The following is a 24,770-nucleotide window of genomic DNA, read 5'->3' on the forward strand; positions in this document are numbered from 1 at the left end:
AGAAAGAAAGAAAGAAAGAAAGAAAGAAAGAAAAAAAGAAAGAAAGAAAGAAAGAAGGAAAGAAAGAATACAGGAAGTCACTGGATTAGAGGGGGAAAAAAAGCAAGATTATACACACAACCACAATTCATTAAAAGTAGGCTTTAAGGATTGGGGAGATGGATCAATGGCTAAGAGTGTTTGCTGCACAAACCTGAAAACCAGAGTTCAACTCTCCAGCACCTGTGTAGCAAAAGCTGGGTGTGGCTGTGAGGGTTTTTATAATCTGTGTTGGAGGTAAAGACAGGTTCTGAATACTCACTGGCTACCCAGCCTACCTGAAAGGCAAGCATCAGGTTCAATAAGAGAACCTATCTCAAGGGTCTAATTACATGGATACAACAGGATCTCCTTCTTCCTCCAATTTCCCATGAGCACAGCTAGGCACATGCATCCTTGCATGCACGCACACAAACACATGAATACACTACACACTCTCACAAACAAAAAATTTTTAATGATATAATAACAGAAAAACATAAATGACTAGAACTAAATTGTAACAAGAATTAAACATCAAAATAGAAAAATCTAAGCCAGGTGGTGGTACAAGCCTTTGATCCTAGCACTAGGATCTCTGTGAGTTCAAGGCCAGCCTAGTCTACAAAGCTGGCTTCAGAACAGCCAGAGCTGTTACATAAAGAAACCCTGTCACAAAACCAAACAGATGGACAGAAAGGAAAGAATGATGGGAGGGAGGGAGGGAAGGAAGGCAGGCAAAGGAGACAGAGAGAAAGAGAGACAGACAAACAGAAAGAGGAGAGAGAGACACAGAGAAAGAGAGACATCTATAATGTAATTTCAATAAAAGGACTGATGGTTAGGTTTTATTCTTTTGGCTGAAGGAGAAGGGGTGAGTACTTGAAAAAAAATTATAAAATTCATCTTGAAGAAACTGTATCAGATCATTGGTCAAACACTGTTGAAAATACACTTTGCCATATAAGAAAGGAATATGCCCTGTACATGCTTAGAGAAAGACACAACAGTGTATTAAATAAAATACACACCAGAAAACAGATTACAAATACTTGCCCAATAATTAAGGAAACAGGAATTTGAATTCTAAAAAAGTAAAAGATGACAGAAAAAACTCATTTAGATAAAAAATAACCTATAAGTAGTTACATCAAAGACAAACTAATGAAAATGTAACTAATAGATTCCTCTAAATAATGATTTAGGAATGCCACTGGACGACAATTCAGAACCAATAGGGGAAATGACAACTATGAAAATATTCTCTGCAATGTAACAAAGCAAACATCTTTACCATAAAATGTTACTATAAAAACATTTTTACAAAAGAAACTCAACCCATAGAACAAGGTAAGAAATAAAATAGATGATCAGATGGACACAATGGTGTATGTCTATAATCCTAGCATTTTGGAAGCAAGAGAAAAACCAGAAGGTCAAAGTCATCCCAAGCTCTGTATTAGGCAAAAGTAGAGCCTCCAATATTCAAAGAATGTCTATGTCTCACTACTACTTCAAATGAACAGATCAAAACAATATACCATTTTCCAAGAGTATACAACATTAGCAAAGGTGAGAAAGGGAAGTATTAATACTTAGAAGATGTGTTTTATTTCTAGTTGCACAGCTCACAGATTATCTCACTAGCTCACAGGTAGCTACTGAGTACTTGCAGCAAGTCCAAAATAGTTTTTAAGTATGAAATGTGCACCAGGTTTCTATTACTTAATTAGGTATGGTATACAGGCATTCAATATACACACAGAAGAATCTCAAATGCAAAGCCAAACTGCTTTATATAGCACAACTTTGCTCAGAAAATTTAATACTAGTAATAATTAATGATAATGGACTAGAGAGGTGACTCAATAGTTAAAAGTTCTTGTTTCTCTTACAGAAGACCTGAGTTCAATTCCTAGAACCCATTATCAAGCGGCTCACAGCTAGCTGTAATTATAGCTCTAGGGGATACATTCTCTTTTGGCTTCCATGAGCATCCATCCACATACACAGGCATGCACGCACACACAAGTAAAAACAAATCCTTTAGTGATAATATATGTTAAATTGACCATGCACTGAAATAACCAAAGACAACTTAGTAGACACTAGGTTAAAAAATTATTAAAATTAGTTGGGTGGTGGAAGCACACACCTTTAGTCCCAGCATTCAGGAGGGAGAGGCAGGCAGATCTCCAAGTTCAAGGCCAGCCTAGTCTATAAAGTGACTTCCTAGACAGCCAGGGCTACTCAGAGAAACCCTGTCTCAAATAACAAAAAAATTATTAAAATTGATTTAATTTCATCTGTTTCATTTTAAAACAAAATTACTAGATAACATTTCATTTTGAAATAAAAAGTTTCCCATTCTATTTCTGTCAGGTAGAAATAAATGAGAGGACTAAGAATTGGAACAAGACAAAATGATATTCTGCTCCCAGAAACCATAAAATTCAATGGAAAATTACCAGAAACAGTAAAAATTCAGAAAGAGTGTAACATATAAGTCACTAATATTAGCTACCAATTAAAAGATAAACTAGAACCTTGTTGTGGGAGGTCCTCCCGCTCCTCCAGCCTATAGCTGCTGAGATACCAGCCCATTGGGGCATGGTCTCTCTCTCCCTTTAAAAAAGCAGCGACTTCCCTCTCCTCTCTCTCTCTCCCTGCTCCGCTGGCGACTAGACTCGCTTCCTGGTTGTGCAGAGGGCTGTGATCTGTAAGTTTCCCCCTTTAAATAAATACCATCTTATTAATCATAATTCCCAACTGGTGTGGCATTGCTTGTGACTTACGACTCCAGAACCTATTGATAATAGTTAATTAAATTGAAAGAAAAAAATCCTAAATATGCAAAAATTTAAAAATTCCTTTGTAAGATAGAATACACAGACAAGAGTGTACAAAAGAATAAAAATGCCAATCTTCCCAAATTAATTTGTAAATTATGCAAAAGCCCAACTTCTAAATTAGCGTTGTGCTTTAGATGGTAACATGCCCCATAGGTTCATGTACTTGAATACCTGATGCCAAGTTAACAGTACTGTTTGGGAAGGCTATGGAATCTTTAAGAGGGGATCTTGCTGGAGTAAGAACAATGAAGGCAGGCTTTGAGATTTACAGCCTGGCCTTACTTACCTCTGATTCCCTCTTACTACTTCCAGTGTATGGATGAAAAGAGATCACTCTGCTTCCTGACTCTTATGCCATATGCTTTTCCTGCCATGTTGGACCAAATCCCCTGATGAACTATAAGCCAAAATAAATTATTTTCCCCTAACTTGTATTTCGTCAGGGTATTTTATCACAACAAGAAAAGTAACAAATGCAAAATGCAATGAGTTAAAAAAAAAAAAACCCTTACAATGTAGATTATAAAGAAAAAACTGAGAAAAACAAAAGCATCTGAAAGAGGAAAGAGATAAACAATGGTTCTACATCCAATTTTAACAAGTTTTTTAAAATTATAATGTAAATTATTTCTGTAAAGACCAAGTGTGATTCAGGAAATCCAAAAACAGACTCCAAGTGCACACTGAATTTTTACGGTAGAGTTAGCAGGTGACAAGCAGCTAGGCTCAGGTGACAATCAGGTAGGCTCAGGTGACAAGCAGGCATGAAGACCTGATTCCAGATCCTCAGCACCATGTAAAACTCAGGCAAAGCAGCACATGATTGTAATACCAGTGTTGGGAAGGAAGATCCCTATTATTTCACTGGCCAGTGAGACTGACTATAAGAGAAATCCAGTCTCAAAACTAGAGAACAAATAAGAAAACACCCAATTTAAGAAGGTTTGGGAGGGAAAAGAGGAGGGGGGGGGAGAAACAGTTGATAGTGACCTCAAGCTTCTACATGCACTTAACACACTCACACAAACAGGTACCTACACCTCACATACAGTCACCCACCCCACAGAAATAAAGGAAAGGAGGAAGACAGACAACATAAAAAGGCATTTCACTCAGTAGGATGGTCTTCTTAGCAAGCAATGGTAGGATAACTGAATACCCAGATATAATGAGGTAAAAATAGTCTGTCGTAATGACAGCCACCAACATAAAAACCAAATAAACTAATTATAGAACTAAGAAATGAAAACAGAAGCAATTGTTGAAAATAATTTATGTTGAGAGTGCGGAAAACACCCAAGGGGGGGGGGGAGAAAACAGGAAGAAGACAAATAACTGTGACTACTATCTCTAACTTTCAAAAAAAAAAAAAAAAGGGCATAATATAACCTCACAACTAACCAATAAGAAATATCCACAGGGGCTGGAAAGATGGCTCAGTAGGTAAGGTACTTGACAAGCAAGCCCAGACAGCAGCGGTGGATCCCCAGAACCCACAAAAAGGTAAAATGAGAAATTCCACCAAGTTGTCCTCTGATCACATATGCAACCCCCATACACATATCATGCATGTATTGTATTGTACATGTATTACAGACAATGGTAATAAAGTTTATATAAAAGCAAAGAAACCCCCATGGGAGCCGTTACCAAAGTAGGAAGACAAGAAGTTAACCAATGATCTGGAAGCCCAGTGTGAATTAAGTTTGAATAAATGGTAAGGGGATAGATTTAGCCAGGAGAGATATCTAAACAGGCCTAACAACCTCTGTTCAAACTCAGATGTAACGAGGTGCAGGAAAGAACCAACTCATAGTTGTCCTCTGACCTCCACTCTGAAATACACTCATAGGCATTTACCCCCTGACAGACACACCCACACCATAAATTAAAGAACAGAATATTTGGGCTGCAAAGATGACTTAGCAAATAGAAGGTAATAAATTCAATCCTTGAAACCCAAAGGTGAATGGAGAGACTGACTTCACAAAGTTGCCCTCTGACCTCCAAGTCATGGTACATGCACACGCACACACTTGTGGGAACACACATACACACAAAATAATAATAAATATAATTAAATTGGTAATAACAATATTTAATGAGGGATTCAGGACATCTCCTAAATTTTTATCACTGGAGCCCTACATCAAAATGATCATGAAAGAAATTCAGTGCCCCCAGTGAAATGAGGAAATGGAGTATTTGTAATAATCCCAGAGCAGTGATTCTCAACCTGTAGGTCATGACCCCTTTAAAAGTTATAAAACACACACACACAAACAAAACTCACAGGGATCACATATCAGACATTTACATTACAATTCATAGTATTTTATGGTTGGGGGGGGGGGGTCACCACAACATGAGGAACTATATTAAAGGGTCACAGGATTAAGAAGGTTGAGAACCATTGGCCCAGAGCATCTTGTTCTTAGCAAGGCTTGTCCTTCAGAGGAAGTTCTTCCCAGAGTTTAACCAATAGGTTCTACTGGAATCTTCCACCTCTGGAGCCCTCCTAGCCTTCAACTAACCAAAACAAGGCTCAACTCTAGCACACTCCAGTTGTTTCTATCTCATTTAAGAGTGAGAAAAACCAGTCACAATTAAGAAGTACCTATGAACAACACAGCCTTGAAGCACAAGCTTGCTAAAAACTAAAGAAATAATAGTTCCCCTACCCCAATTCCATACCGTTAATAGTGCTCATAGACGAAAACCCAGAGAGTGCATCAAAAGAGCATGTTTCAGGCCCTATTTAGAAAAAAAAAAGACTTCAGAGAAACTGAAAACTAACTAGGAAGACAAGCCATAAACAGGAGAGGACATTCTAGCCTCAAACCCTAACTAGTAAAACAAATAGTAAAACTAGCCCAAACAGATAGCCAGTTGAGCATAAAAGCTTACACTAAAGACCTAAGTACCTCAGTAATCATGTATTATTTACGACTTCAAAGAAAGTTTACAAAGCATATTAAAACATAGTCTCAAGAAACACAATAAGCATCAGCACCAAAAGTAAACAGAATTATCTGATTAGGAACTTTTATAAGCTATGATGAATATGCTAGGAACACTAGCTGAAATGAGAACACAACATGTCAGAACACATGGGCAATGTAAATAGAAAAGTAGAAGTTCTAAGAACTGTTGGAACTTTAACACTGCAACAGAAATAATAATAAAAAAAAAAAGTCTTTTCAGTATCCTGTACAGATCTAAAACCACATCAACTTACACTCTTTGCTTGCCTGTGTGATGTGGACATAATGACTTTCCTGCTCACCTCTTGTGTAAGATCAAGTCAGCACATCAGAATACCTTGTAAGTGTTTACAATGGAGGGAGAGCTTACCATTGTACTTTTATTTCATTATTCCACATATGAAGGGAAGCTACAGTTTGAATCTTAAAATTACTATTATATGTAAATATATTAATTTTGGAAATCAATGGCAATAAAATCAAGCCCTGTTAGTATTTGCTGTCTATGCTAAAGACTTTGTTCTAAAAGGCACCTGTAAAATAAAGGAAAACAAAATGTTTCTACTTTAAAAAAACAACAAAAAAAGGAAAAAGTTATCTTTCATGGGTCAATCAATATACCAAACACATCCAAGGAAAGAATCACTAAGTAAAAGGATATGTTAATAGGAATGCTCAAAAGTGATGTGTAGCTGGGTGGTGGTGGTTACATCTTTAATCCCAGCACTTGGGAGGCAGACACAGGTGGATCTCTGTGAGTTTAAGTTCAGCCTGGTCTACAGAGCTAGTTCCAGGACAGCCAGGGGGAGAAAGGGGGGGATATAAAAAAGAGAAAGGAAAAAAAACCCTCTGGTTCTAGACAGTAAAGCAATAGTATGGATATCTGGAAAAGTCATAGGGAATTATACTATTAACTATCTACTTATAATAAATGTAAACTGGCATATAAACACACATATATAATTTAAATGAAATTTTCTCATCTAGGCTGCCAGAAGCCACAGATCCCCTAGAAAACAAAACAAAACAAAACATCTTTCCAACTCCAGACAGGAGAGGCCCTCTTCTGAGCTGGTCAGAGCTATCCAGGACATTCGTAAAATATTTTGAGCTACTGTTATTGCCCTTGGTAGTCCCCTAGAGTTGAAAGGTAAATCCATATTGCTGAAGACTTAACTCTTCAGAAATAGGGCCCAGAGGCCCCTGAGCTAGAAATGACCTAGCCTCCTCCCTGAGGATTAGCTTTCAGGGTACCAGAAGCCACCATGCAAGCTAATGAAGCACAGAAGAAACCAACTGTCCTAACCAGCTATGATATCTATAAACCACAACATAGACCAGCATGACACTGTAACCCTAAGAGTGCAGTAATGGCACAACCTTGTTGGTAACCAACAGTTCTCTAATTAGACCCAAGACCTGCTCAACAAGAGAAAATTAATGTCTGATACTGGAAACACAGCCAACCACCTGAAGCTAATATAGTCATGGATCTTGGAGGAAAACCCACAACTGCCATTTTCCTAAACCAGCATAATGCCTAACTACATTCTGGACATTTGTTCTTAGACCCATAGATAAATGTAGTCCTCACCCCAATGACTACTTCTTTTTACAACAGATGGAGACCATTACAGACAACTACAAGCAATCAAAATGCTGAGTTGTGTCCAGTCCCAAGGATACATTGATAACATAACCAACCCCCTAAGAATAAGGATCATTGTGGCAGAAAGACAAGAGTCTGAGTAACAGTGAGTTTGTTGTGAGACTGTCTCTCATAGGAGTAGCAGAAGTTATATTCATAAGGCTTCACTAATGTGACTGCCTACACATCAACTGAATAAAATAGACATGCTGACGTGGATGACGAAAGCCCAGGAGATCTCAACCTTACACAAAAACTACACAACCAAAGAATGCTAACAGTTGGAGAAATACTCTTCACCACAAAAAAAGCACACCAGCTGGTTATCCAATACCAAATGTTTTCACGTCTGAAAACATGCACTAATAAGTAACACATAGACTAAGTAGGTTATACTTATATATTCAGGAATGTGTGTAAGTATATAAGATATGCATATACATATGTAACAATTATTAATGAAAAATCCAGGAATTTGAAAGAGAGCAAAGAGTTTGAGAGGAGGAAAAAGAAGAAATGATGTGATTATAAATGTCAAAAAGAAAAGAAAAACGGTTAAGGTATACAAAAGGGGGGGGGACGACTAGTTCCAGAGTGCCTTTGGATCCAAGGCTGCAAAAGCCAATTCCTGTCAGAATCTCCACCTGGTGTCCAGCCCCCAATAATTATGTTACTCAATTCTACAAACTAAATCTATGGGAGTTCAATATCCTATCAGTTTTTGAAGTAATGCTCTTTCTTAATAGCTTTTTTTTTATTAAATCCACCTGTCTCTGCCTCCAAGTGCTAGGATTAAATGTGTGCACCACCACCACTCGGCTTTAAAATTACATTTTTAACAGAAAGATACTTTTACCAGCTTCTGTATGTTCGCTGATAGTAATAAATGGTATGTGTTTAAAGGTGACAAGTTAACGCAGTTTCTAGAAATACATACCTCTGAGACTGCCTACACTGAAGATGATGAATATGTCCTTTTGATCATAGACTACATTAATATAAATATTAAAGTTCACCTATTTCTTTGTAAATATTTTCTAATTATCAACAGAACAATTTTTCTAGACCGTAACATGTTTTTCAGGGCTCTACAGTGTTTTCCGGTGGTCATGTGCCAGTGGTGATGTCCATAATTCCTTATACTAGATAAATTGTGCTACTTATTATAAGCAGTATTATAAAGAACAATCTTGTAACTATGAAAAGTTCAAATTAAAATTGTAAGTTAAAAGGCACATTTTACTTTACATAAAAAAGAACACTATCATGCATTTATTATGTCTAGGATCCTATCTCCTTAAACATTCTCTAAAGATTATAAAAATGTTCTCTTTATAGCATTATATTAATTTTATTCATTCTTTGGTATTTAATTATATTCATTCTCTCAATCCTCCCTCCAACTGATCCTCTAAGAACCAACTCCCATCCTTCTCCTTTGTGTTTAAATAACTGGATCCAACTAGTACTGCCCATAAACATATGGGTATACAGCCATCCATGGGAACATGGACCATCTACCATAGGCCACACCACTGAAAAAACCTGACTCTTCCTCCTCCCACAGCATCCATTAGTAGCTCCTCAGCTGGGAGTTGTCTTGTGAGCCTTTTCCCAATGAACACTTTTTTCATAAATCCTTGCCCCTCCCAGCATTATATTCCATTCAAATCTTCACTGGTAAGTTTAAAACCTCACATCCATATATGTATTAAAATTAACTGTAATGTTTTTAAAGAAAAAACAGAAAAGACCTCTACATACCAGAAACTAAAATACTATACAAGGCTATAACAATTAACAAGGACAGTAGCAGGAAATGTAACAGAAAGGGTCAGTCAAAGAGGAAAACCCAGAAAATTCGGGACCTTATACAGGGCAATGATATCAGAACAAATATAAAAAACAAAGAGACAAAGACAAAAAAAAAACCCACTTACTTGTCAGGCAACAGGTGTATATAGTTGAGTTGTAGAATCTTTGCCTAGCAAGCTGACCTGACCTCTAACACAGCATAAAACTGAGTGTGGTGACAGATACCCAGCTGCAATCCTAGCTACCAGCCAGATGATAGGAGGAGGACCATCAGGATACCATTTTAAGCAATGCAGTAAAATTGGAGGAAGATCTTGTTAATGTTCCAAAGATGGGACCTTTGCCACCAATGCCCCCCCCCACCAAAAACAAAACAAACAAACAAAAAAACATTGGTTAAAAAAAAAAGACCTCAGGACACAGAAAATGAAAGTTAAAAATAAGCAGGTAAGAAACAACAACAGAAAAAAAAAATAACAATGACACACAAAACAATTTCTCTAATCCTTTCTTAGTTTGTTTCCTATTGCTGTGATAAAGTCAATGACTGAAAGATACGTGGGGGAGGAAGGCGTTTATTTGATTACAAGTTATAGTCCATCACCAGTGGAAGAAGTCAAGGCAGGAACACAGAGAAACCATAGAAAAGTAATGCTTAATAGCTTGCTCAGTCTACATTCTATTTTTTTTTCCTTTCTCTTTTCTTTTCTTTTCTTTTTTGGTTTTTCAAGGCAAGGTTTCTCTGTATAGCCCTGGCTATCCTCAAATTTAGAGATCTGCCTGCCTCTGCCTCCTGACTGCTGGGATTAAAGGTGTGCGCCACTACGCCTGCCTCAGTTAACTTTCTTATACAACTCAGGACTGCCTGCCTGCCCAGGGATAGTACTGCCCCAATGAACTGGGCCCTTCCACATCAATATATCAATTATTAACCAAGAAAATGCCCCACAGACATGCCTACAGCATTTTCTCTCTTGAGATTCCCTCTTCACAGGTCATTCTAGATTGTGTCAAGTTGATAAAAACCAACCAGCACAATCCCTAAGGAAAAAAAGTAAAATGACCCAGCAACCTGAAGAAACACAAAGAGGTTGTTTCATCACTCAGTCAGTAAAGCAATCCTAGAACTTGGGGACTGAAAAAGAGGGTTCCCTAGAGCAAGCTGGCAAACTAGACAAGCCAAATGGACAAATTTGGGCTCAGGTGAGAAACCACAGCTCAACATATAAGGAGAATAGTCATCAAGGAAGACACCAATGGCAACCTCTAGACTCTACTTGCATGTGCAAACATGCTAGAAAAACACCCACAACACACAGACACAACTCACACATGCATATCACATATATAACATATGAAAAAAATGTTATAAAAAGGACAAAAAAATGAAAATATGTATAATCTCAAACTAGGGGAAAGTTTCTTAGTAGATAAAGATGAAAAATGAACTGTAAACCGCATTTAAGTAAACTGAGTACTCAAAAATTTTTGATAATAAAAGATTAGAATCGGCTTTCTTATAAAGTGATATCTTTAATCATTAATATGGAAAAGAGCTAGATATATCATTTAACCCGTGAAAGTCCTAAATACACATTTATACTGAATACAGAAAAATACACCTATGTGAAAAACCCTAACAGACTAAGATGCATTGAAACTGTAGCACTATAGAATACTGTCTTTTTAAATGTCTGTATAAGGTATATAGCATTATTTATTTGTAGAAGAAAACATACTTAATTCTTAATTACATAAAAGTAAATTAAGTAACATACATACTTGTTATATACAAAGTGCCTAGAAAAAACCCTAAAAAGTGGAGGTCTCTTCACTAGAAGGCGTATTATTTGCATTGACTACATATGCATATAATAATCATTTATGTCTTTTGTTTCTGAAATCCGAAGTGTTTTTATTTTGTTGTTTTTCGAGATATGCTATCTCTGCGTAGCCCTGGCTGTCCTGGAACTCAGAGATCCACTTGTCTCTGCTTTCCCAAGTACTGGGATTAAAGTGGATGCCATGACGCCTGGTTGTATGACAATGTTTAATTAAATCTTTCCTACTTTGTTTTTGTTAAACATTGACTCTCTTTTCCTTCTAGTGGGTTGTTATCAGCTAGTTACATGGTTGAAGCTTAGTTTTTTGCATGTAATTATTCATTTTTGTAGCACTTCTATGGAGGTCAAAGAACAACTTCTTAGAGTACATCTCCTCCTTCCCCCACCAGGCTCCCAGAGATTAAACTTGGATCATCAGGCTTCTATAATCCATCTTTGTACATCTCTTCCCACCTTCCAAGCAACCTCTATCCATTGGGACATCTTGTTAGCCTCCTTTTTATTTTTTGATTTTTTTTTTTTAGTATTAATAGTTAGAGACTTCTAAGCATTAAGGAAAGGTTGAATTTTGTGTGTGCATGCTAAGCATGTATGTGCATGGGGGAGGGGGGAGTTACACGTACCTGTATGTAAGGAGGAGACCAGAAGATAACAGTGTATTCCTCAACTAGTCTCCATTTTATGACCTTGAGACAAGATCTTTCATTGAATCTAAAGCTCATTTCAGATAGCTTGGCTAGCTAGCCAACAAGCTCACAGGTCTGCACAAATATTTAACAAAGAACTCAAGTCTAAATATACTTATGTGAAAAGCATTATTCTGGGGCTATAGGCATGCATAGATTTACACGGGTGCTGGGGGATTCAAACTGTGTTACTCAAGGTTGCACAGCAAGATCTGACCTACTGAGTCATTTCCCCAGCCACTACAAGGAATATTTTTAAAAAATTAACTTGTGATTCATTAAACAACAGATCTCCATACAATCGGCTGTACTAGATTTAAAACTATTCACTTCTTCAAATATCCATCCTTTCTTCTTAAAAAAAACAACTGCTTCTATTAGTTATCTCGTTCTGTTTTCACCATTAACCTACTACTAAGCCATACCTAAATACTGCGTGCCATCTTGCAATGTACTTCACTTGCATTATTACATTAAATGACCACAATAAATCTAAGTAGTATTACTTCCTATTTCCAGAATAGGAAAACGAGTACAAAAGGAAGAAAATACTGAGGATTTTTTTTACTTTAAAAACATTAATTAACAGAACACCATCTCAATCAATTTTAGGTATGCAGCTCAGAGACAATTACATGCAGTTGCCCACAAATTCAGCAACAGTTACTTTGATTTTATTCATAAATGGGTGTGAACTAGTATAGTACTGAGGTTTTGACTTAAATTTCCCAAATGCCTATCATGTTCAATTTTTTTTATGAGATTCTTGGCCATTTATATATATTCTTTGGAAAGAAAAATCTGCTTAAGTTCTCTAAATCAGTTTGTTTTTTTAATTATTTAGCTCCAAAATTGGTTTTTATACTCTTGCTGCAAGTTCCTATCAGACAGAGAACAAAATGTTATGAATATTTTCTCCTATTCTATGTTGTCTTTTCACTTCTTTCTTTTTTATTTGGAGTCAGAGTCACACTATGTTGCCATGGCTGGTCAGGAACTAATTATATAGATCCACCTGCCTCTATTTCCTGAGTGTTAGGAATTAAAGGTATTGAACTCACCTTTCACCATCATGCCCCTCTTTTCATTCTTTGTTATGGTCCTATTTAATTCTGTTGAGGTTTAATGTACTATTTTTTGCTTTCTTGCTTGTTAGTGCTTTTGATGTCATCTAATAACATTTAGCACTTTAGTCTAACCCAAATACCAAGATCAACTGACGTATAAGTGTTAAGTTTTATTTCTAGCTTCTAAATTCTTTTGTTGATACAATAATTTACTCTAATGGTAGTGCCAGACAGTTATGGTCACTTTAGCTTTATACTAAAATTTAAATTCAATGCATTCTACTTCACTCTTCCTTCTCAGACCCTACTCACTATCCCAGATCTTGTTTTATATAAATATCTTGTCAGCATGTGAAAAGCCAAATGGCACAACAAAATAGCTCAGCACATAAGAGAACTTGCTGCCAAGCCTGACAACCTGCAATCGAGTCTGAGTTTGATTTTCCAGGACCCACATGGTAGGAGGAGCAAAATGACTATCACCAAGTTGTCTTCTGACTCATACAAACACATCATGGCACCCTCCTCTCACAATCAAACAAAAGTAATCCTAAGAGCATTGGCTGTTCTTCTAGAGGATCCAGGTTCAATTCCCAGCCCCTACATGGCAGCTCACACCTGTGTAGAACTCCAACTCCAGGGATTCTGACATCCTTACACAGACATACATCCTTACCAATGAACATAAAAATAAATTATAAAAAAAAGTTAAAAATGAAAAGAAGTCACCTTTAGTTTTGAGAAGGATTGCAATAACTATGAAGATAAATTGGGAAGAGTATTATCTTAATAGAATTAATTCTTAGATACTTTGAAAATGGAATATTTTCTATTTAGTTTTTCTAGTATTCTTTCGATGTTTCCCAGTTTTCAGGTTACAATGCTGTAACTTACACTATCAGTTTATCTTAGATGTTTTATCCTGTGAATGTTACTTATTGTCTTTTGCCCAATGTTGTCCATAACTGTACATGTACACTGTATCTTATCTACACACGCACATATGTGCACACACGATGGTTTTGCTTCTTTTCTAATCTGGATATCTTATTTTCTAGTGCAATTGCTCTGACTAATACTTCTAGAAAGATACTAAATAGAAACTACAACAACACATAATAGACCTGTACACACGATATCTAGGAACTTCCTTATATTCCTAGATATCGTGTGTACAGGTCTATATTTGAGAACATATAGCAGTAGTCCTTCCTTATTCCTCTTAATCCGTCATGATCTAAAACTATTAGGTGTTTCAAGAAATAAACAATTCATATTTTTAAGTTGTATTTCCTTCTGAGTAGTGTAAAGAAACCTTAGACTGCACATTCTATCAAGATAAATAATCTTTCAGTCCAGTGAATCCATGGTATATATTCGGGTTTTTTTTAAAGATCTATTTATTTATTATGTACACAGTATTCAGCCTCCATGTTTGCCTGCAAGCCAGAAGAGGGCACCAGATCTCATTACAGATGGTTGTGAGCCACCATGTGGTTGCTGGGAATTGAACTCAGGACCTCCGGAAGAGCAGTCCGTGCTCTTAACCTCTGAGTCATCTCTCCAGCCCCCTATATTCGGTTTTTTAAGGCAAGGTTTCACTCTATAACCTTGGCTGGCCTGGAACTCATTATGCAGAACAGGATGGCCTCACCTGGCCCATCTTCCCAAGTGCTAGGATTAAAGGCATGCCCTATTTCACCCAATTCGTTTCTTTCTTCCTTTTTCTTTTTCCTTCCCTTTCTTCCCCCTCCCCCTTTCATTTTTGTTCGTTTGAGACAGGGTTTCTCTGTGTAGCCTTACTGTCCTGGAACTCTCTAAAGACCAGGCTGGTATCAAACTCATAGAATCACCTGCCTCGGCTTCCTGTGGGCTGGGATTAAAGGTGTGAGCCACCACCACCAGGTTCTAGTTTCCTTTCTTCAGCTTGAAAAAAAACTACAAATTAAAAGAGTACTCATATTTCCTCAGTACTTAAACACTAACAGTGGAAGCACTGTAGCATAATGAATGCACAATGGCTACAACAGTAGACTCTCAAAGTGAAATTTTGCATTTTTTAATTTGAATACTAAAACATATCTTGAAGTGGTCATTAAAAATCTATGAAAGTTTATGTTTTATGAAATGGGGAGCATTATAAAGAATTAAATAATAACCCAAAGGCTTCAAAGAATTTATAATTTACTAAAGCAAATTAGTTATGACCAAAAACAGAATACAAGAAAAAGACTATGAACGCTTCTTTCGAAGGCACTAGCAGCCTTTTCAAGAGTATTAAAAGTCTGAATATTATTTTTTTTTTTTTTTTTTTTTTTGGTTTTTCGAGACAGGGTTTCTCTGTGGCTTTGGAGCCTGTCCTGGAACTAGCTCTGTAGACCAGGCTGGTCTCGAACTCACAGAGATCCGCCTGCCTCTGCCTCCCGAGTGCTGGGATTAAAGGCGTGCGCCACCATCGCCCGGCAAGTCTGAATATTATTATAAAGTAAAGCTCATTTATTTACTCAGCAATTAATCATTTTAACAAATTTTGGTTAACTGTGCTTGGTAGAATATCACACCAAAACAGGTATAGATCCCATCTTTGTAAAGAAAATAATAAGCGGGCTGGAGAGATGGCTCAGTGGTTAAGAGCACTGGTTGCTCTTCCAGAGGACCCAGGTTCAATTCCCAGCCCCTACATGGTGGCTCACAACCATCTGTAGTCTGGCGCCCTCATCTGGCCTTCAGGCATACAGACAGAATATTGTATACATAATAAATAAATGAATGAATGAATGAATGAAAAAAAACCTATTAAAAAAAGAAAATAATAAGCTAAGTAATCATTTTTAGTTGTTGGGAAGTTTTTATTTTTTTAATCTTTTATTAATGGAAGAATTACTTTAAATTTTGTTTCTATTTAGTGGAAGTTTGAAATACTGGGCAAATAAGGCATCACCAATGAATAAAGTAATATTCAGAAGGAAGAAATCCATCTTTTGGGGGCTGGCTCAGTGGTTAAGAGCACTGGCTGCTCTTGCAGAGGTCCTGAGTTCAATTCCCAGCAACCACATGGTGGCTCACAACCATCTGTAAATGAGATCTGGCGCCCTCTTCTGGCCTGCAGGCATACAAGTAGGCAGAATAATGCATACATAATAAATAAATCTTTTTTTAAAAAAGAAAATCCGTATTTCAAATTTTAATTCCATAACACAATGCACTGCAGGATATGGTGGGAATGTGTGGTTTTGTCTGTATGTGTTAGAAGTACCGACATGGAAGTATCATATGTAAAGAGTTGAAGACATCAAAGTTTACTGGCATATTTGTGGATTCCCAAAGACCAATGTAATTGAAACTTAGTACATAATCAAAACAAGCAAAATTAGGATTAGAGAGAGTGCAGGGAAGTGACTCCACAGATGAAAACAAGGACTCAGGGCATGTAAGGGGAAGAACAAACACACTCCTCTATCTGCAGTGTGGAACACAGTGGCAAAACAAATTCTATTTGCACTCTACCTCATGGTTAAGATCCTTACTACAATTTTTACTACATGGAAAGAGATATAATGGTCCCCTTTTAAGGATGGAAAAAAACAGGCTAAGAAGAGATAAAACGCCTTGCTAATAAGGTCACAGTGCTAATAAATTAAGTCTCAAATCAGAGACATTTTATAACTAAAGTCAAGCCAGTGAGCACCTTCCTTTCTATTGTGTATTCAGAAGCAATAAAGTAAGGTTAAGACAACAAAGCATGGCAAATGTCGCACTAATAAATAGAGATTTTCCAAAATCCAAAAATAAGTAACAGTTAAGATTAGTCTTATCTCTACACTACATATTTAGAATACTTTTAAAAATAGGGTAATTTATAAAAAATAATTATCATATGATCTATTAAATATTTAAAACTGTGCATCCCAGAACAGTAAGATTGTGTATGTGCAGGCAGTAAAGAGTTGGTTTACAGTTTTGTAAACTAACTGTGATGATTGATTTTATTGTCAAACTGACGAAGCAGGCTCACACTGCTAGAAAAAAAGCCTTCAATTAAGTAACTGCCTGGATCAGAATGGCCTGTGGGATGTATGTGGAGCCCTGTCTTTATTTCTGATAGAAAGAGGTGAGCCCAAACCACCGTGGCAGTATCATGTCTAGGCAAGTTGTCCTGGGCTACATGAGATAACTAGTTAAACATGAGATAGCTAGCAAGCCAGCAATCACCATTCCTCTCCATGATGTCTATCATGAGGTGCTGCATAAGTTCCTGCCCCAACTTTTCTCAGTAAAAGACCATGACTTGGAAATGTAAACCAAACTCCTCAACTCCCAAGTTGCTTTTGGTCAGAGTATTTTATCACAGAAACAACCAGGAAAAAAAAAAAAATAACTAAGGGGGCTGGAGAGATGGCTCAGTGGTTAAGAGCATTGCCTGCTCTTCCAAAGGTCACGAGTTCAATTCCCAGCAACCACATGGTGGCTCACAACCATCTGTAATGAGATTTGGTGCCCTCTTCTGGCCTGCAGACACACACAGACAGAATATTGTATACATAATAAATAAATAAATATTTTTAAAAAATTATAAAAAAAATAACTAAGACACGGTCCAAGTAATTTAAATGTTTATATTAGATTTAATGCATGCCCAATGGCAACCACTTGTAATAAAAGTCAAACTTTTCTTAGTAGTATTTTTTAAATTAAAAGCAACCATGTATTAACTTACTGAAAACAATTTCAAGAACACTGATGCCACACTTTGCAATATGGTACATGCCTGCCAAAAGGTGCCAGTGGGAGACTGGGGTGATGGTTCAGAGGGTAAGTAAGCATTGAGTTGAATATTCAAAACCACAGAACATATACCAAAAACTGGGAATGGTCATATGCATCTGAAACCCCAACTCTATGTAAAGGTAGTGACTAAAAGATCAGTGTGGCTTGCTAGCTACCAGTACAACTCCAGGTTCAGTGATAAACCCTGTTCTCAGGGGAATAAAGCACAGTGGTGGAGCAGGACATCTGATATCTTCTCTGGCATCAGCACATAGACACAAGCATGTCTATCACACATGCATGAGCACACTTACCCCCCCATATCTTTATTTTTTTCTGTGAATTCGTAGAATTCAAAATGTAAAAATGCAATATAAATACACTGTAATATCTTTCTTGATCAGTAAAAAGATTAAATATATATCCAATCTCAAAAAAGTGTTACTATTCAGTATGTGGTTGTTAACACTGGTAAATACATTTGACTTAGCTGACTTAAGAAACTCAAGAACCACTGAATTAAAAATAATTAATTCTTTAAATCTACTAAATTTTAAAATAGCTTGACATTAGAGAACATTTTTATTTACCCAATACGTGAATGATCATCATCTAGGAATAAAATCTTCAAGTTGGAAAAAACATGAATTAAAAAACGTGAAATATGCATACATACCTTTGTCCTTCTTAAAATCCAAAGCATCTTCTTTATCCGTCACTATTTCCTTCATATTGATGATACTCTGGTGGGTGAGTTGCCGAAGAATTTTAATTTCTCTAATTGCTGTAATTGGGAAGCCCTCCTTTTCATTATCCAGACGTACTTTTTTTAAGGCTACCATTTCTCCTATTAAACAGTTAAATAAAATCAGGTTACTAGCTAGCAAAAGATACTTTTCTCTATTTAACTTAAATACTTTTCTTATCATTTCCATTTCTACATTTTAAAATTATAATTCACGAAGGTATTTTAGTTTCCAACATAACAAATAATATTTGTAGTTAAAGAAATTAACATCTCAAAAAAATTATGAACTTTTACATTGCATTGAACACTATACACCTGGTTAAGATGAGAAAGGACTGGATTTATTGTTTTATACTCTCTACTAATACAGAAAAAAAATGGTGAAGAATGGGATTTTTACCATTCTTTTCTGTGTAAAAGAGGGATCAATATATCCAGGATATTCATTCATTCATATTAATATACATTCACTCTCATTCTCTCTCTCACCTCTCTGAAAGGAAAATATACTCCAGCATTTATTGTTCAAACTCACCAATTACCTAATCATGAAAATGGGGTCCAATTTGTCTCAAAAATACGTTCCCCCCCCCATTATACTATATTGTCACATAATTTAGGTGTGTGTGAATTTTGTATCAGACACCAAGTAATTAATCAGACACACAAACACAAGTTATTATAAGTGTAGGTCAAGAAATGCTTTAAATTTTGGAGGTTTAGAGTGTTTTGTTTTATGGGAACGTACATAGACTTAGTAGGCTGGGCATCAATCAGCATAAGAAAATGTTCACTATAATAAAGACATATTCATTCTACTTCTTTGGATGGAAAAAGGGGACTAATGTTACATATTTTCTAAAGAGAAAAATGTATGGTCTTAATCATTAAAATTTGTTTTCATTTTTATGACTTTTTCCTATAGTATAGTATGTTTTAATCATTAAAACTTCTAAAAGTTATAATTTCATCTTATTGATAATATTACAGATACCGTTATTCCATGTTCTAACTACCTTCATTAGTTTCTAACCATAAGGTGTTCTCCCATATACTAAATGACCTCAAATAGCTGTCAATTTTAATCTTAGTTCATGTTAAAAATGAACTTAAGCTTAAAAAAAAGAAGCTAATTCTGTTGGGGAGTGGTGGCACACACCTTTAATCCAAGCACTTGGGAGTAAGATGCAAACAGTCTTCTGTGGCTGAAGTTAACTTGGGCTACACAGAGAAATCCTCCTCCCACCACCAAAAAAAAAAAAAACCTAGCTTATGCAGCTCAATGCATTATTTAGCAAAATGTCAAACTTCTGTAATGTGACTTCTAACACAATTACTTTTCTTCTTTGGAGGAGTTTTTAAAAACCTTCCACCCAGATTCTTGATTATGCTCTGAAAAATGAATGTCCTAAAAAATGTAACCTTCCGAATCTGGTTCAAAGGGTAATTTCTATAGAGGAAAGAAAGATGGCCAAAAGAAAAGTACTATATGATTCTGCTCCTAAAAACAAGCATGGTGGAGCATGCCTATAACCCGAGTCTTTAAGAAGCTAAGGCAGGAGGAAGTAGAAGCAGTCCTGACTACATACTTAACACTTTGACTCAAAAAGAAAAAAAAGAAACTATTAATACTTTTGCCAGGTACAGAGTTTAATAACTATTCACCACAAAAGAACACATTGCTAAATCCCGCTATAAGCAAAGCACAAATACCAAAGGAACAATTTTTACAAGTTTATTGTGTACCTGTATGTACTGATACTGGTTTAAGTAGACAGAAAATGCATATGCTGAATAAAATTAAGACTAAACAGCAACAAAAAGAATTTTTACTTCTTTGGAAATTTTTTAAACTATACATCAGAAGAAAAACAAAAAGTAAGCATGTTCCATCCCAAACTTAACATTCTTACCAGTGTCTTTGTCCCTGGCTTTGTAAACTTGTCCGTAAGTACCTTCTCCAATAATTCCGATGATATCAAACTTATCCACGCAGCGTTTTCCCCAGTCAATATCTTTTTCTTTGATTTCACCATAGCGAGGCCCACATATTCTATTAAATATAGTTCTGAAGTTTTTATAGACAATCAAGCAAACTGAATGAACTGTTTCATAATTCAAAACCAATCCCGCCCAATCTTAAATATGTTATTTCACCCTATTCTTGTGTATTTGTGAAAATTAATGTAAGAAAAGCTACTACTAATTGATATTACAATTTTCATAAAAAACTTGCAATTTCTACATACTGACTCTTCTGTAGATTAAAACTTGAAGAAAAAGAAGCAACAGTGCTTTTTTAAAAGGCTTTTAGAAATGTACCTTTTCAATAAGTGGGTTAAAACCAACATTACTAGAGTCAAGATTTTCTCCTCTGTCCCCAAAAAGTTTTGTTGTTCCAGTCAATGATTCTCTCTTCCCATAAATGTGTGTATCATGTGCAGATAGAGAGAAGGGAATGTATATGTGTATAGACACACACACATAGTACAAGGTTAACAAACATTAACAAAATAAAATGACTAAAAATTACTTACAAACTGAGATACAGAGCAGGATAAAACCACCCTAAAAGCATTGAAAAATTTTCACTCAAACAAGTATAGAAAATTAATCATATAAAAATCAAGATTCAGAATTCCATAGTTGGGCAGAGTTTAATAGTTATAACAAAAGTCAAAAGTCAAATTCTTTAAAAGAATATTATTATGTAGTGTTTTAACTGTAACAGAAATTTAAGAATTGAAGTAGGATTCAAGGATAGACTAACGCTTTTTCCTCATAATAGAAAATGACCTCATATTTTTAAATTACACGTTACCTGAAGAACAATACTAAATCAAATCTACCCCAAAGTTTTAAACTTCCCTTTGTTAAGCAGATTTTTTTTTAAAGCACCATTGTTCTCATTCCTTAGTTTCAAGGAAAAGAACTCTATGAGGTATTTAACATGAAGCTATATTAGCTCCATTCTGAAAACTTCTGTGTTTTGGAAAACTGAGAATGTATGAAGTTATATGGAGAAATGAATAGTTAAAAGCAAAGGGAAACACTGTCCATTACTGACTTTGTTTGAGCTCACTGAATGCTGCCTTCCACTTTGCTCAGTTTCAGTGTTTTCATATTCATTAGCTATCTTAACTACAACTAATATATCTCTGACACATGCAACACCCCCAAATTAATAAATAGAAACTGTAAGAAATTTTCATTTGGTTTTATTAGTCAAGGCAAATAGGTATACCACTTATAAAAATTTGTTTCAGAACTCTCAACCAATTTGTACAATAAATAAATAAATCTGTTAAAATAAAAGTACACTTTCCATTTTAAATCTCAATGTTTTCTAAGTTTAAAATGATCCAGGATATAATGTTTCCAGTCAAGTTAAGTGCAGGTAGAAAGCAAGCACATACTTAGGCCTTCTTTTGCTGTGTAACTGTGCTGCTGTTTTCTTCTCCTCCGGACTCTTAGAAAGATCATCCCCTCCTGGTAACTCGGGGGGCAACGGTAAATCAGCAAGCAGACATCGGAGTTTCTTTTCTACTTCTTTTTTAACTGCCTTTACAGAAATATTGCCTCTTAAGCTAAAGAAAAGAAAAGAGGGGCCACATAAACGACAAATATTTGATTATATAATAATAAAAATACGGTCACGTTTTAAGACTTAAACAATATGCATAGGTTGTATTTCCTAAGTCACACTTCACGTCCAGCTAAAACAAACACTATTCTTCAACCACTAAGTTTGCTGTGAGTTAATGCTCTTGTACACTGTAAAGATCTGTCACTTGTATTAATTTAATAAAATACTGATTGGCCAGTAGCCAGGCAGGAAATATAGGTAGGGCAAACAGACTAAGAGAATTCTGGGAAGAGGAAAGACAGAGTCAGTTACCAGCCAGACACAGAGATGAGAATGCCTTACTGAGAGAAGGTACCAAACCATGTGACTAAACATAGACATTAATTTAAGTTCTGAGAGCTCGTTAATAATAAGCCTGAACTAATAATCCAGTTATAATTATTTTTATATTATAATTAATATAAGCCTCTATGTTTCTTTAGGACTGAATAGCTGCAAGACTGGGCGGGACAGAAACTCCTGTCTACACTAAGTCGAAACTTAGAAAAGTTTGTAGGAAAAGAAATGACACAGAATTAAGTAAAAAACATGGAAATCTATAAAGTGTACACCTTAATGGTAATATATTGATATTCGTTAATTATAAATGCAAGGTAAACAGGGATTCTAGAATCTTTTTATCTTTGCAAATCTAAGACTATTTTAATAAAATAAAGTATAGGGAGCTTTGAAGATGGCTCCATGAGTAGTAGAGCTAGGCATGCAAGCACAAAAACCTCAGTTCAAATCCCAAGAATTCACATAAAGCTGGACACAGAGCACAAGTCTACAATTCCAGTGTTCCTAACATGAGAGGAGGAAGAAAAGACAATAGAATCCCTGAAAGCTCATGGGTCAGCTAGCCTGATATTCACATTGAAGTGGCCAAACAAAGGGAACTTGCCTGAAACAAGGTATAAGGATAAGGACCAACACCCAAAGTTGTCCTGTCACCTGATATAAGCACTACGGTATCCAAATAGCACAACACAATTTACATACATAAATAAAACAACACATTTTAAACTCCAAAAAAATATATAGATCTAATTTCAAAACTGTGAACTGAAACAGAAAAAAATCAACTAGTTATGCTTCCAAGAAACCTCATGAATCCTGTGTACCATTTGATTCTAGTATGAAAAAATGATGCTTTCCTTTAAGTAAATAAAACCACAATCTGCAAATGACACACCACTATTCTTTTCCATTTACATAATCCAAACAAATTAATTCAGTATCATTCTTTTCAATGTTAATTTTTCTGAACCACATAATTTTCTATTTTTTAGAAAGATTTACTTTATACATAAACTAACTGTATCTACATGTACACCTGCTTGCCAGATCTCATTACAGACTGTTATGAGCCACCATGTGGTTGCTGGGAACTGAACTTAAACTCTCCGTAAGGCTAGTACTCTTAACCACTGAGCCATCTCTCCAGCCCATGATTTTTTAATTTTTAAAGACCTGTGGTGGTCTGACTGATAATAACCCCCACAGGTATTTTGATCCCTATTGGTGAAACTGTTTGAAAAGAATTAGAAGATATGCACTGTTGGAGAGCAGGCTTTAAGGTTTTAAAGAGCCATTCATTACCTGTGCTCCCTCTCCACCTCTAATTTGTTGATCAAAATGTGAGCTCTCAGCCCAGCACTGTGGAGCATGCCTTTAATCCCAACACTTGGGAGACAGAGGAAAGACAAGATCTGCAAGCTGTTCCTGCTATCATGCCTTTGTTCTGTCATCATGAACTCTGGCCTTCCATAATAGAATTATTATAACCTTGGTTAGTCCTATACTTTAAAAAATACCCAAAGAGCTGCAGTTTTCTAATTGTATCTGATCATTTAAAATTTCCCAAATACTAAAAATCTGTTACCTAATCAAGACATGTTAAAAGGGAACCTTTTCATGATAATAAAATTTGGACCTTATATACTTTCACACAAGTTTTCAATCTAATAATGGAAAAGCTCATACTCTGTTGTGGCTCAAAATTAATAAACATTATCACTGAAAATAATTTAACTTTAGTTGACACCACTTCTACTCCTATTGAATATTATTATTATCAGATACATAGGTCCTTTAGTACCACATACTGAAAACTATTTACCAGACAAAGAGTAAAATAATCTTTGTTCTTCATAACTGTTACTCTCTAGAAGGTTCTTTAGCAGGTAAATATATTTGAAAAGAAAGTGATTTGTAAGGAATTACACAGCCCATTTCTCAATGTTATCATCCTGCTACTCAACAAATATTACAGGCCTTTATAGTTTTGTGTAAAGTCCTGGAGATTTAATAAAAAGTAATAAATATTACACTACTGTTTCTTTCATATAGAAAGGTCAGATTTTTGGAAAATTGGTAAGCAGTAAATTAAAATCCTAGACAAATGGATTCAGAGCCTGATGAGGTGCTAAACGCTAGTTATATTTTATTTGAAATCTATTCTGTTTATAACTATGCCTATTTAAAGTAACCTATTTAGAATATAAAGTCTCTAACTTGTATTAAAACTTTAGTAAAACTTCTTTTTTCTGAAATACTTAAGTGCATTTTGATGAAAGGGGTCTAAAAGTCTTAACTTTACCATTTTTTTTACTTAAGGAACTACATTCAACTACATTATTTTTTTTTTATTTTATTTTTTATTTTTTTGGTTTTTCGAGACAGGGTTTCTCTGTGGCTTTGGAGCCTGTCCTGG

At 35.6% G+C, this 24,770-nt stretch overlaps 1 protein-coding gene across 6 annotated transcripts in view; it reads right to left on the minus strand.

Annotated features, from left to right (window-relative positions):
• Cdk13 (cyclin dependent kinase 13) overlaps window positions 1–24,770 on the minus strand; it is a 97,764-nt gene that overhangs the window by 35,866 nt on the left and 37,128 nt on the right. For 3 of the 6 annotated variants that reach the window (XM_026788382.1, XM_026788383.1, XM_026788381.1), the window contains exons 3-6: window positions 21,846–22,016; window positions 20,343–20,482; window positions 18,358–18,528; window positions 5,565–5,624 (exon numbers count right to left, since the gene is read on the minus strand). In XM_026788382.1, coding sequence (XP_026644183.1) covers window positions 5,565–5,624; window positions 18,358–18,528; window positions 20,343–20,482; window positions 21,846–22,016 — 542 coding nt within the window. The remainder of the gene's footprint in view (window positions 1–5,564; window positions 5,625–18,357; window positions 18,529–20,342; window positions 20,483–21,845; window positions 22,017–24,770) is intronic. The other 3 variants (XM_013353133.2, XM_005365448.3, XM_005365447.3) reach the window with 1 other exon arrangement.

This window comes from Microtus ochrogaster, unplaced genomic scaffold (assembly GCF_000317375.1).
Source record: "Microtus ochrogaster isolate Prairie Vole_2 unplaced genomic scaffold, MicOch1.0 UNK2, whole genome shotgun sequence".
NCBI lineage: Eukaryota > Metazoa > Chordata > Mammalia > Rodentia > Cricetidae > Microtus > Microtus ochrogaster.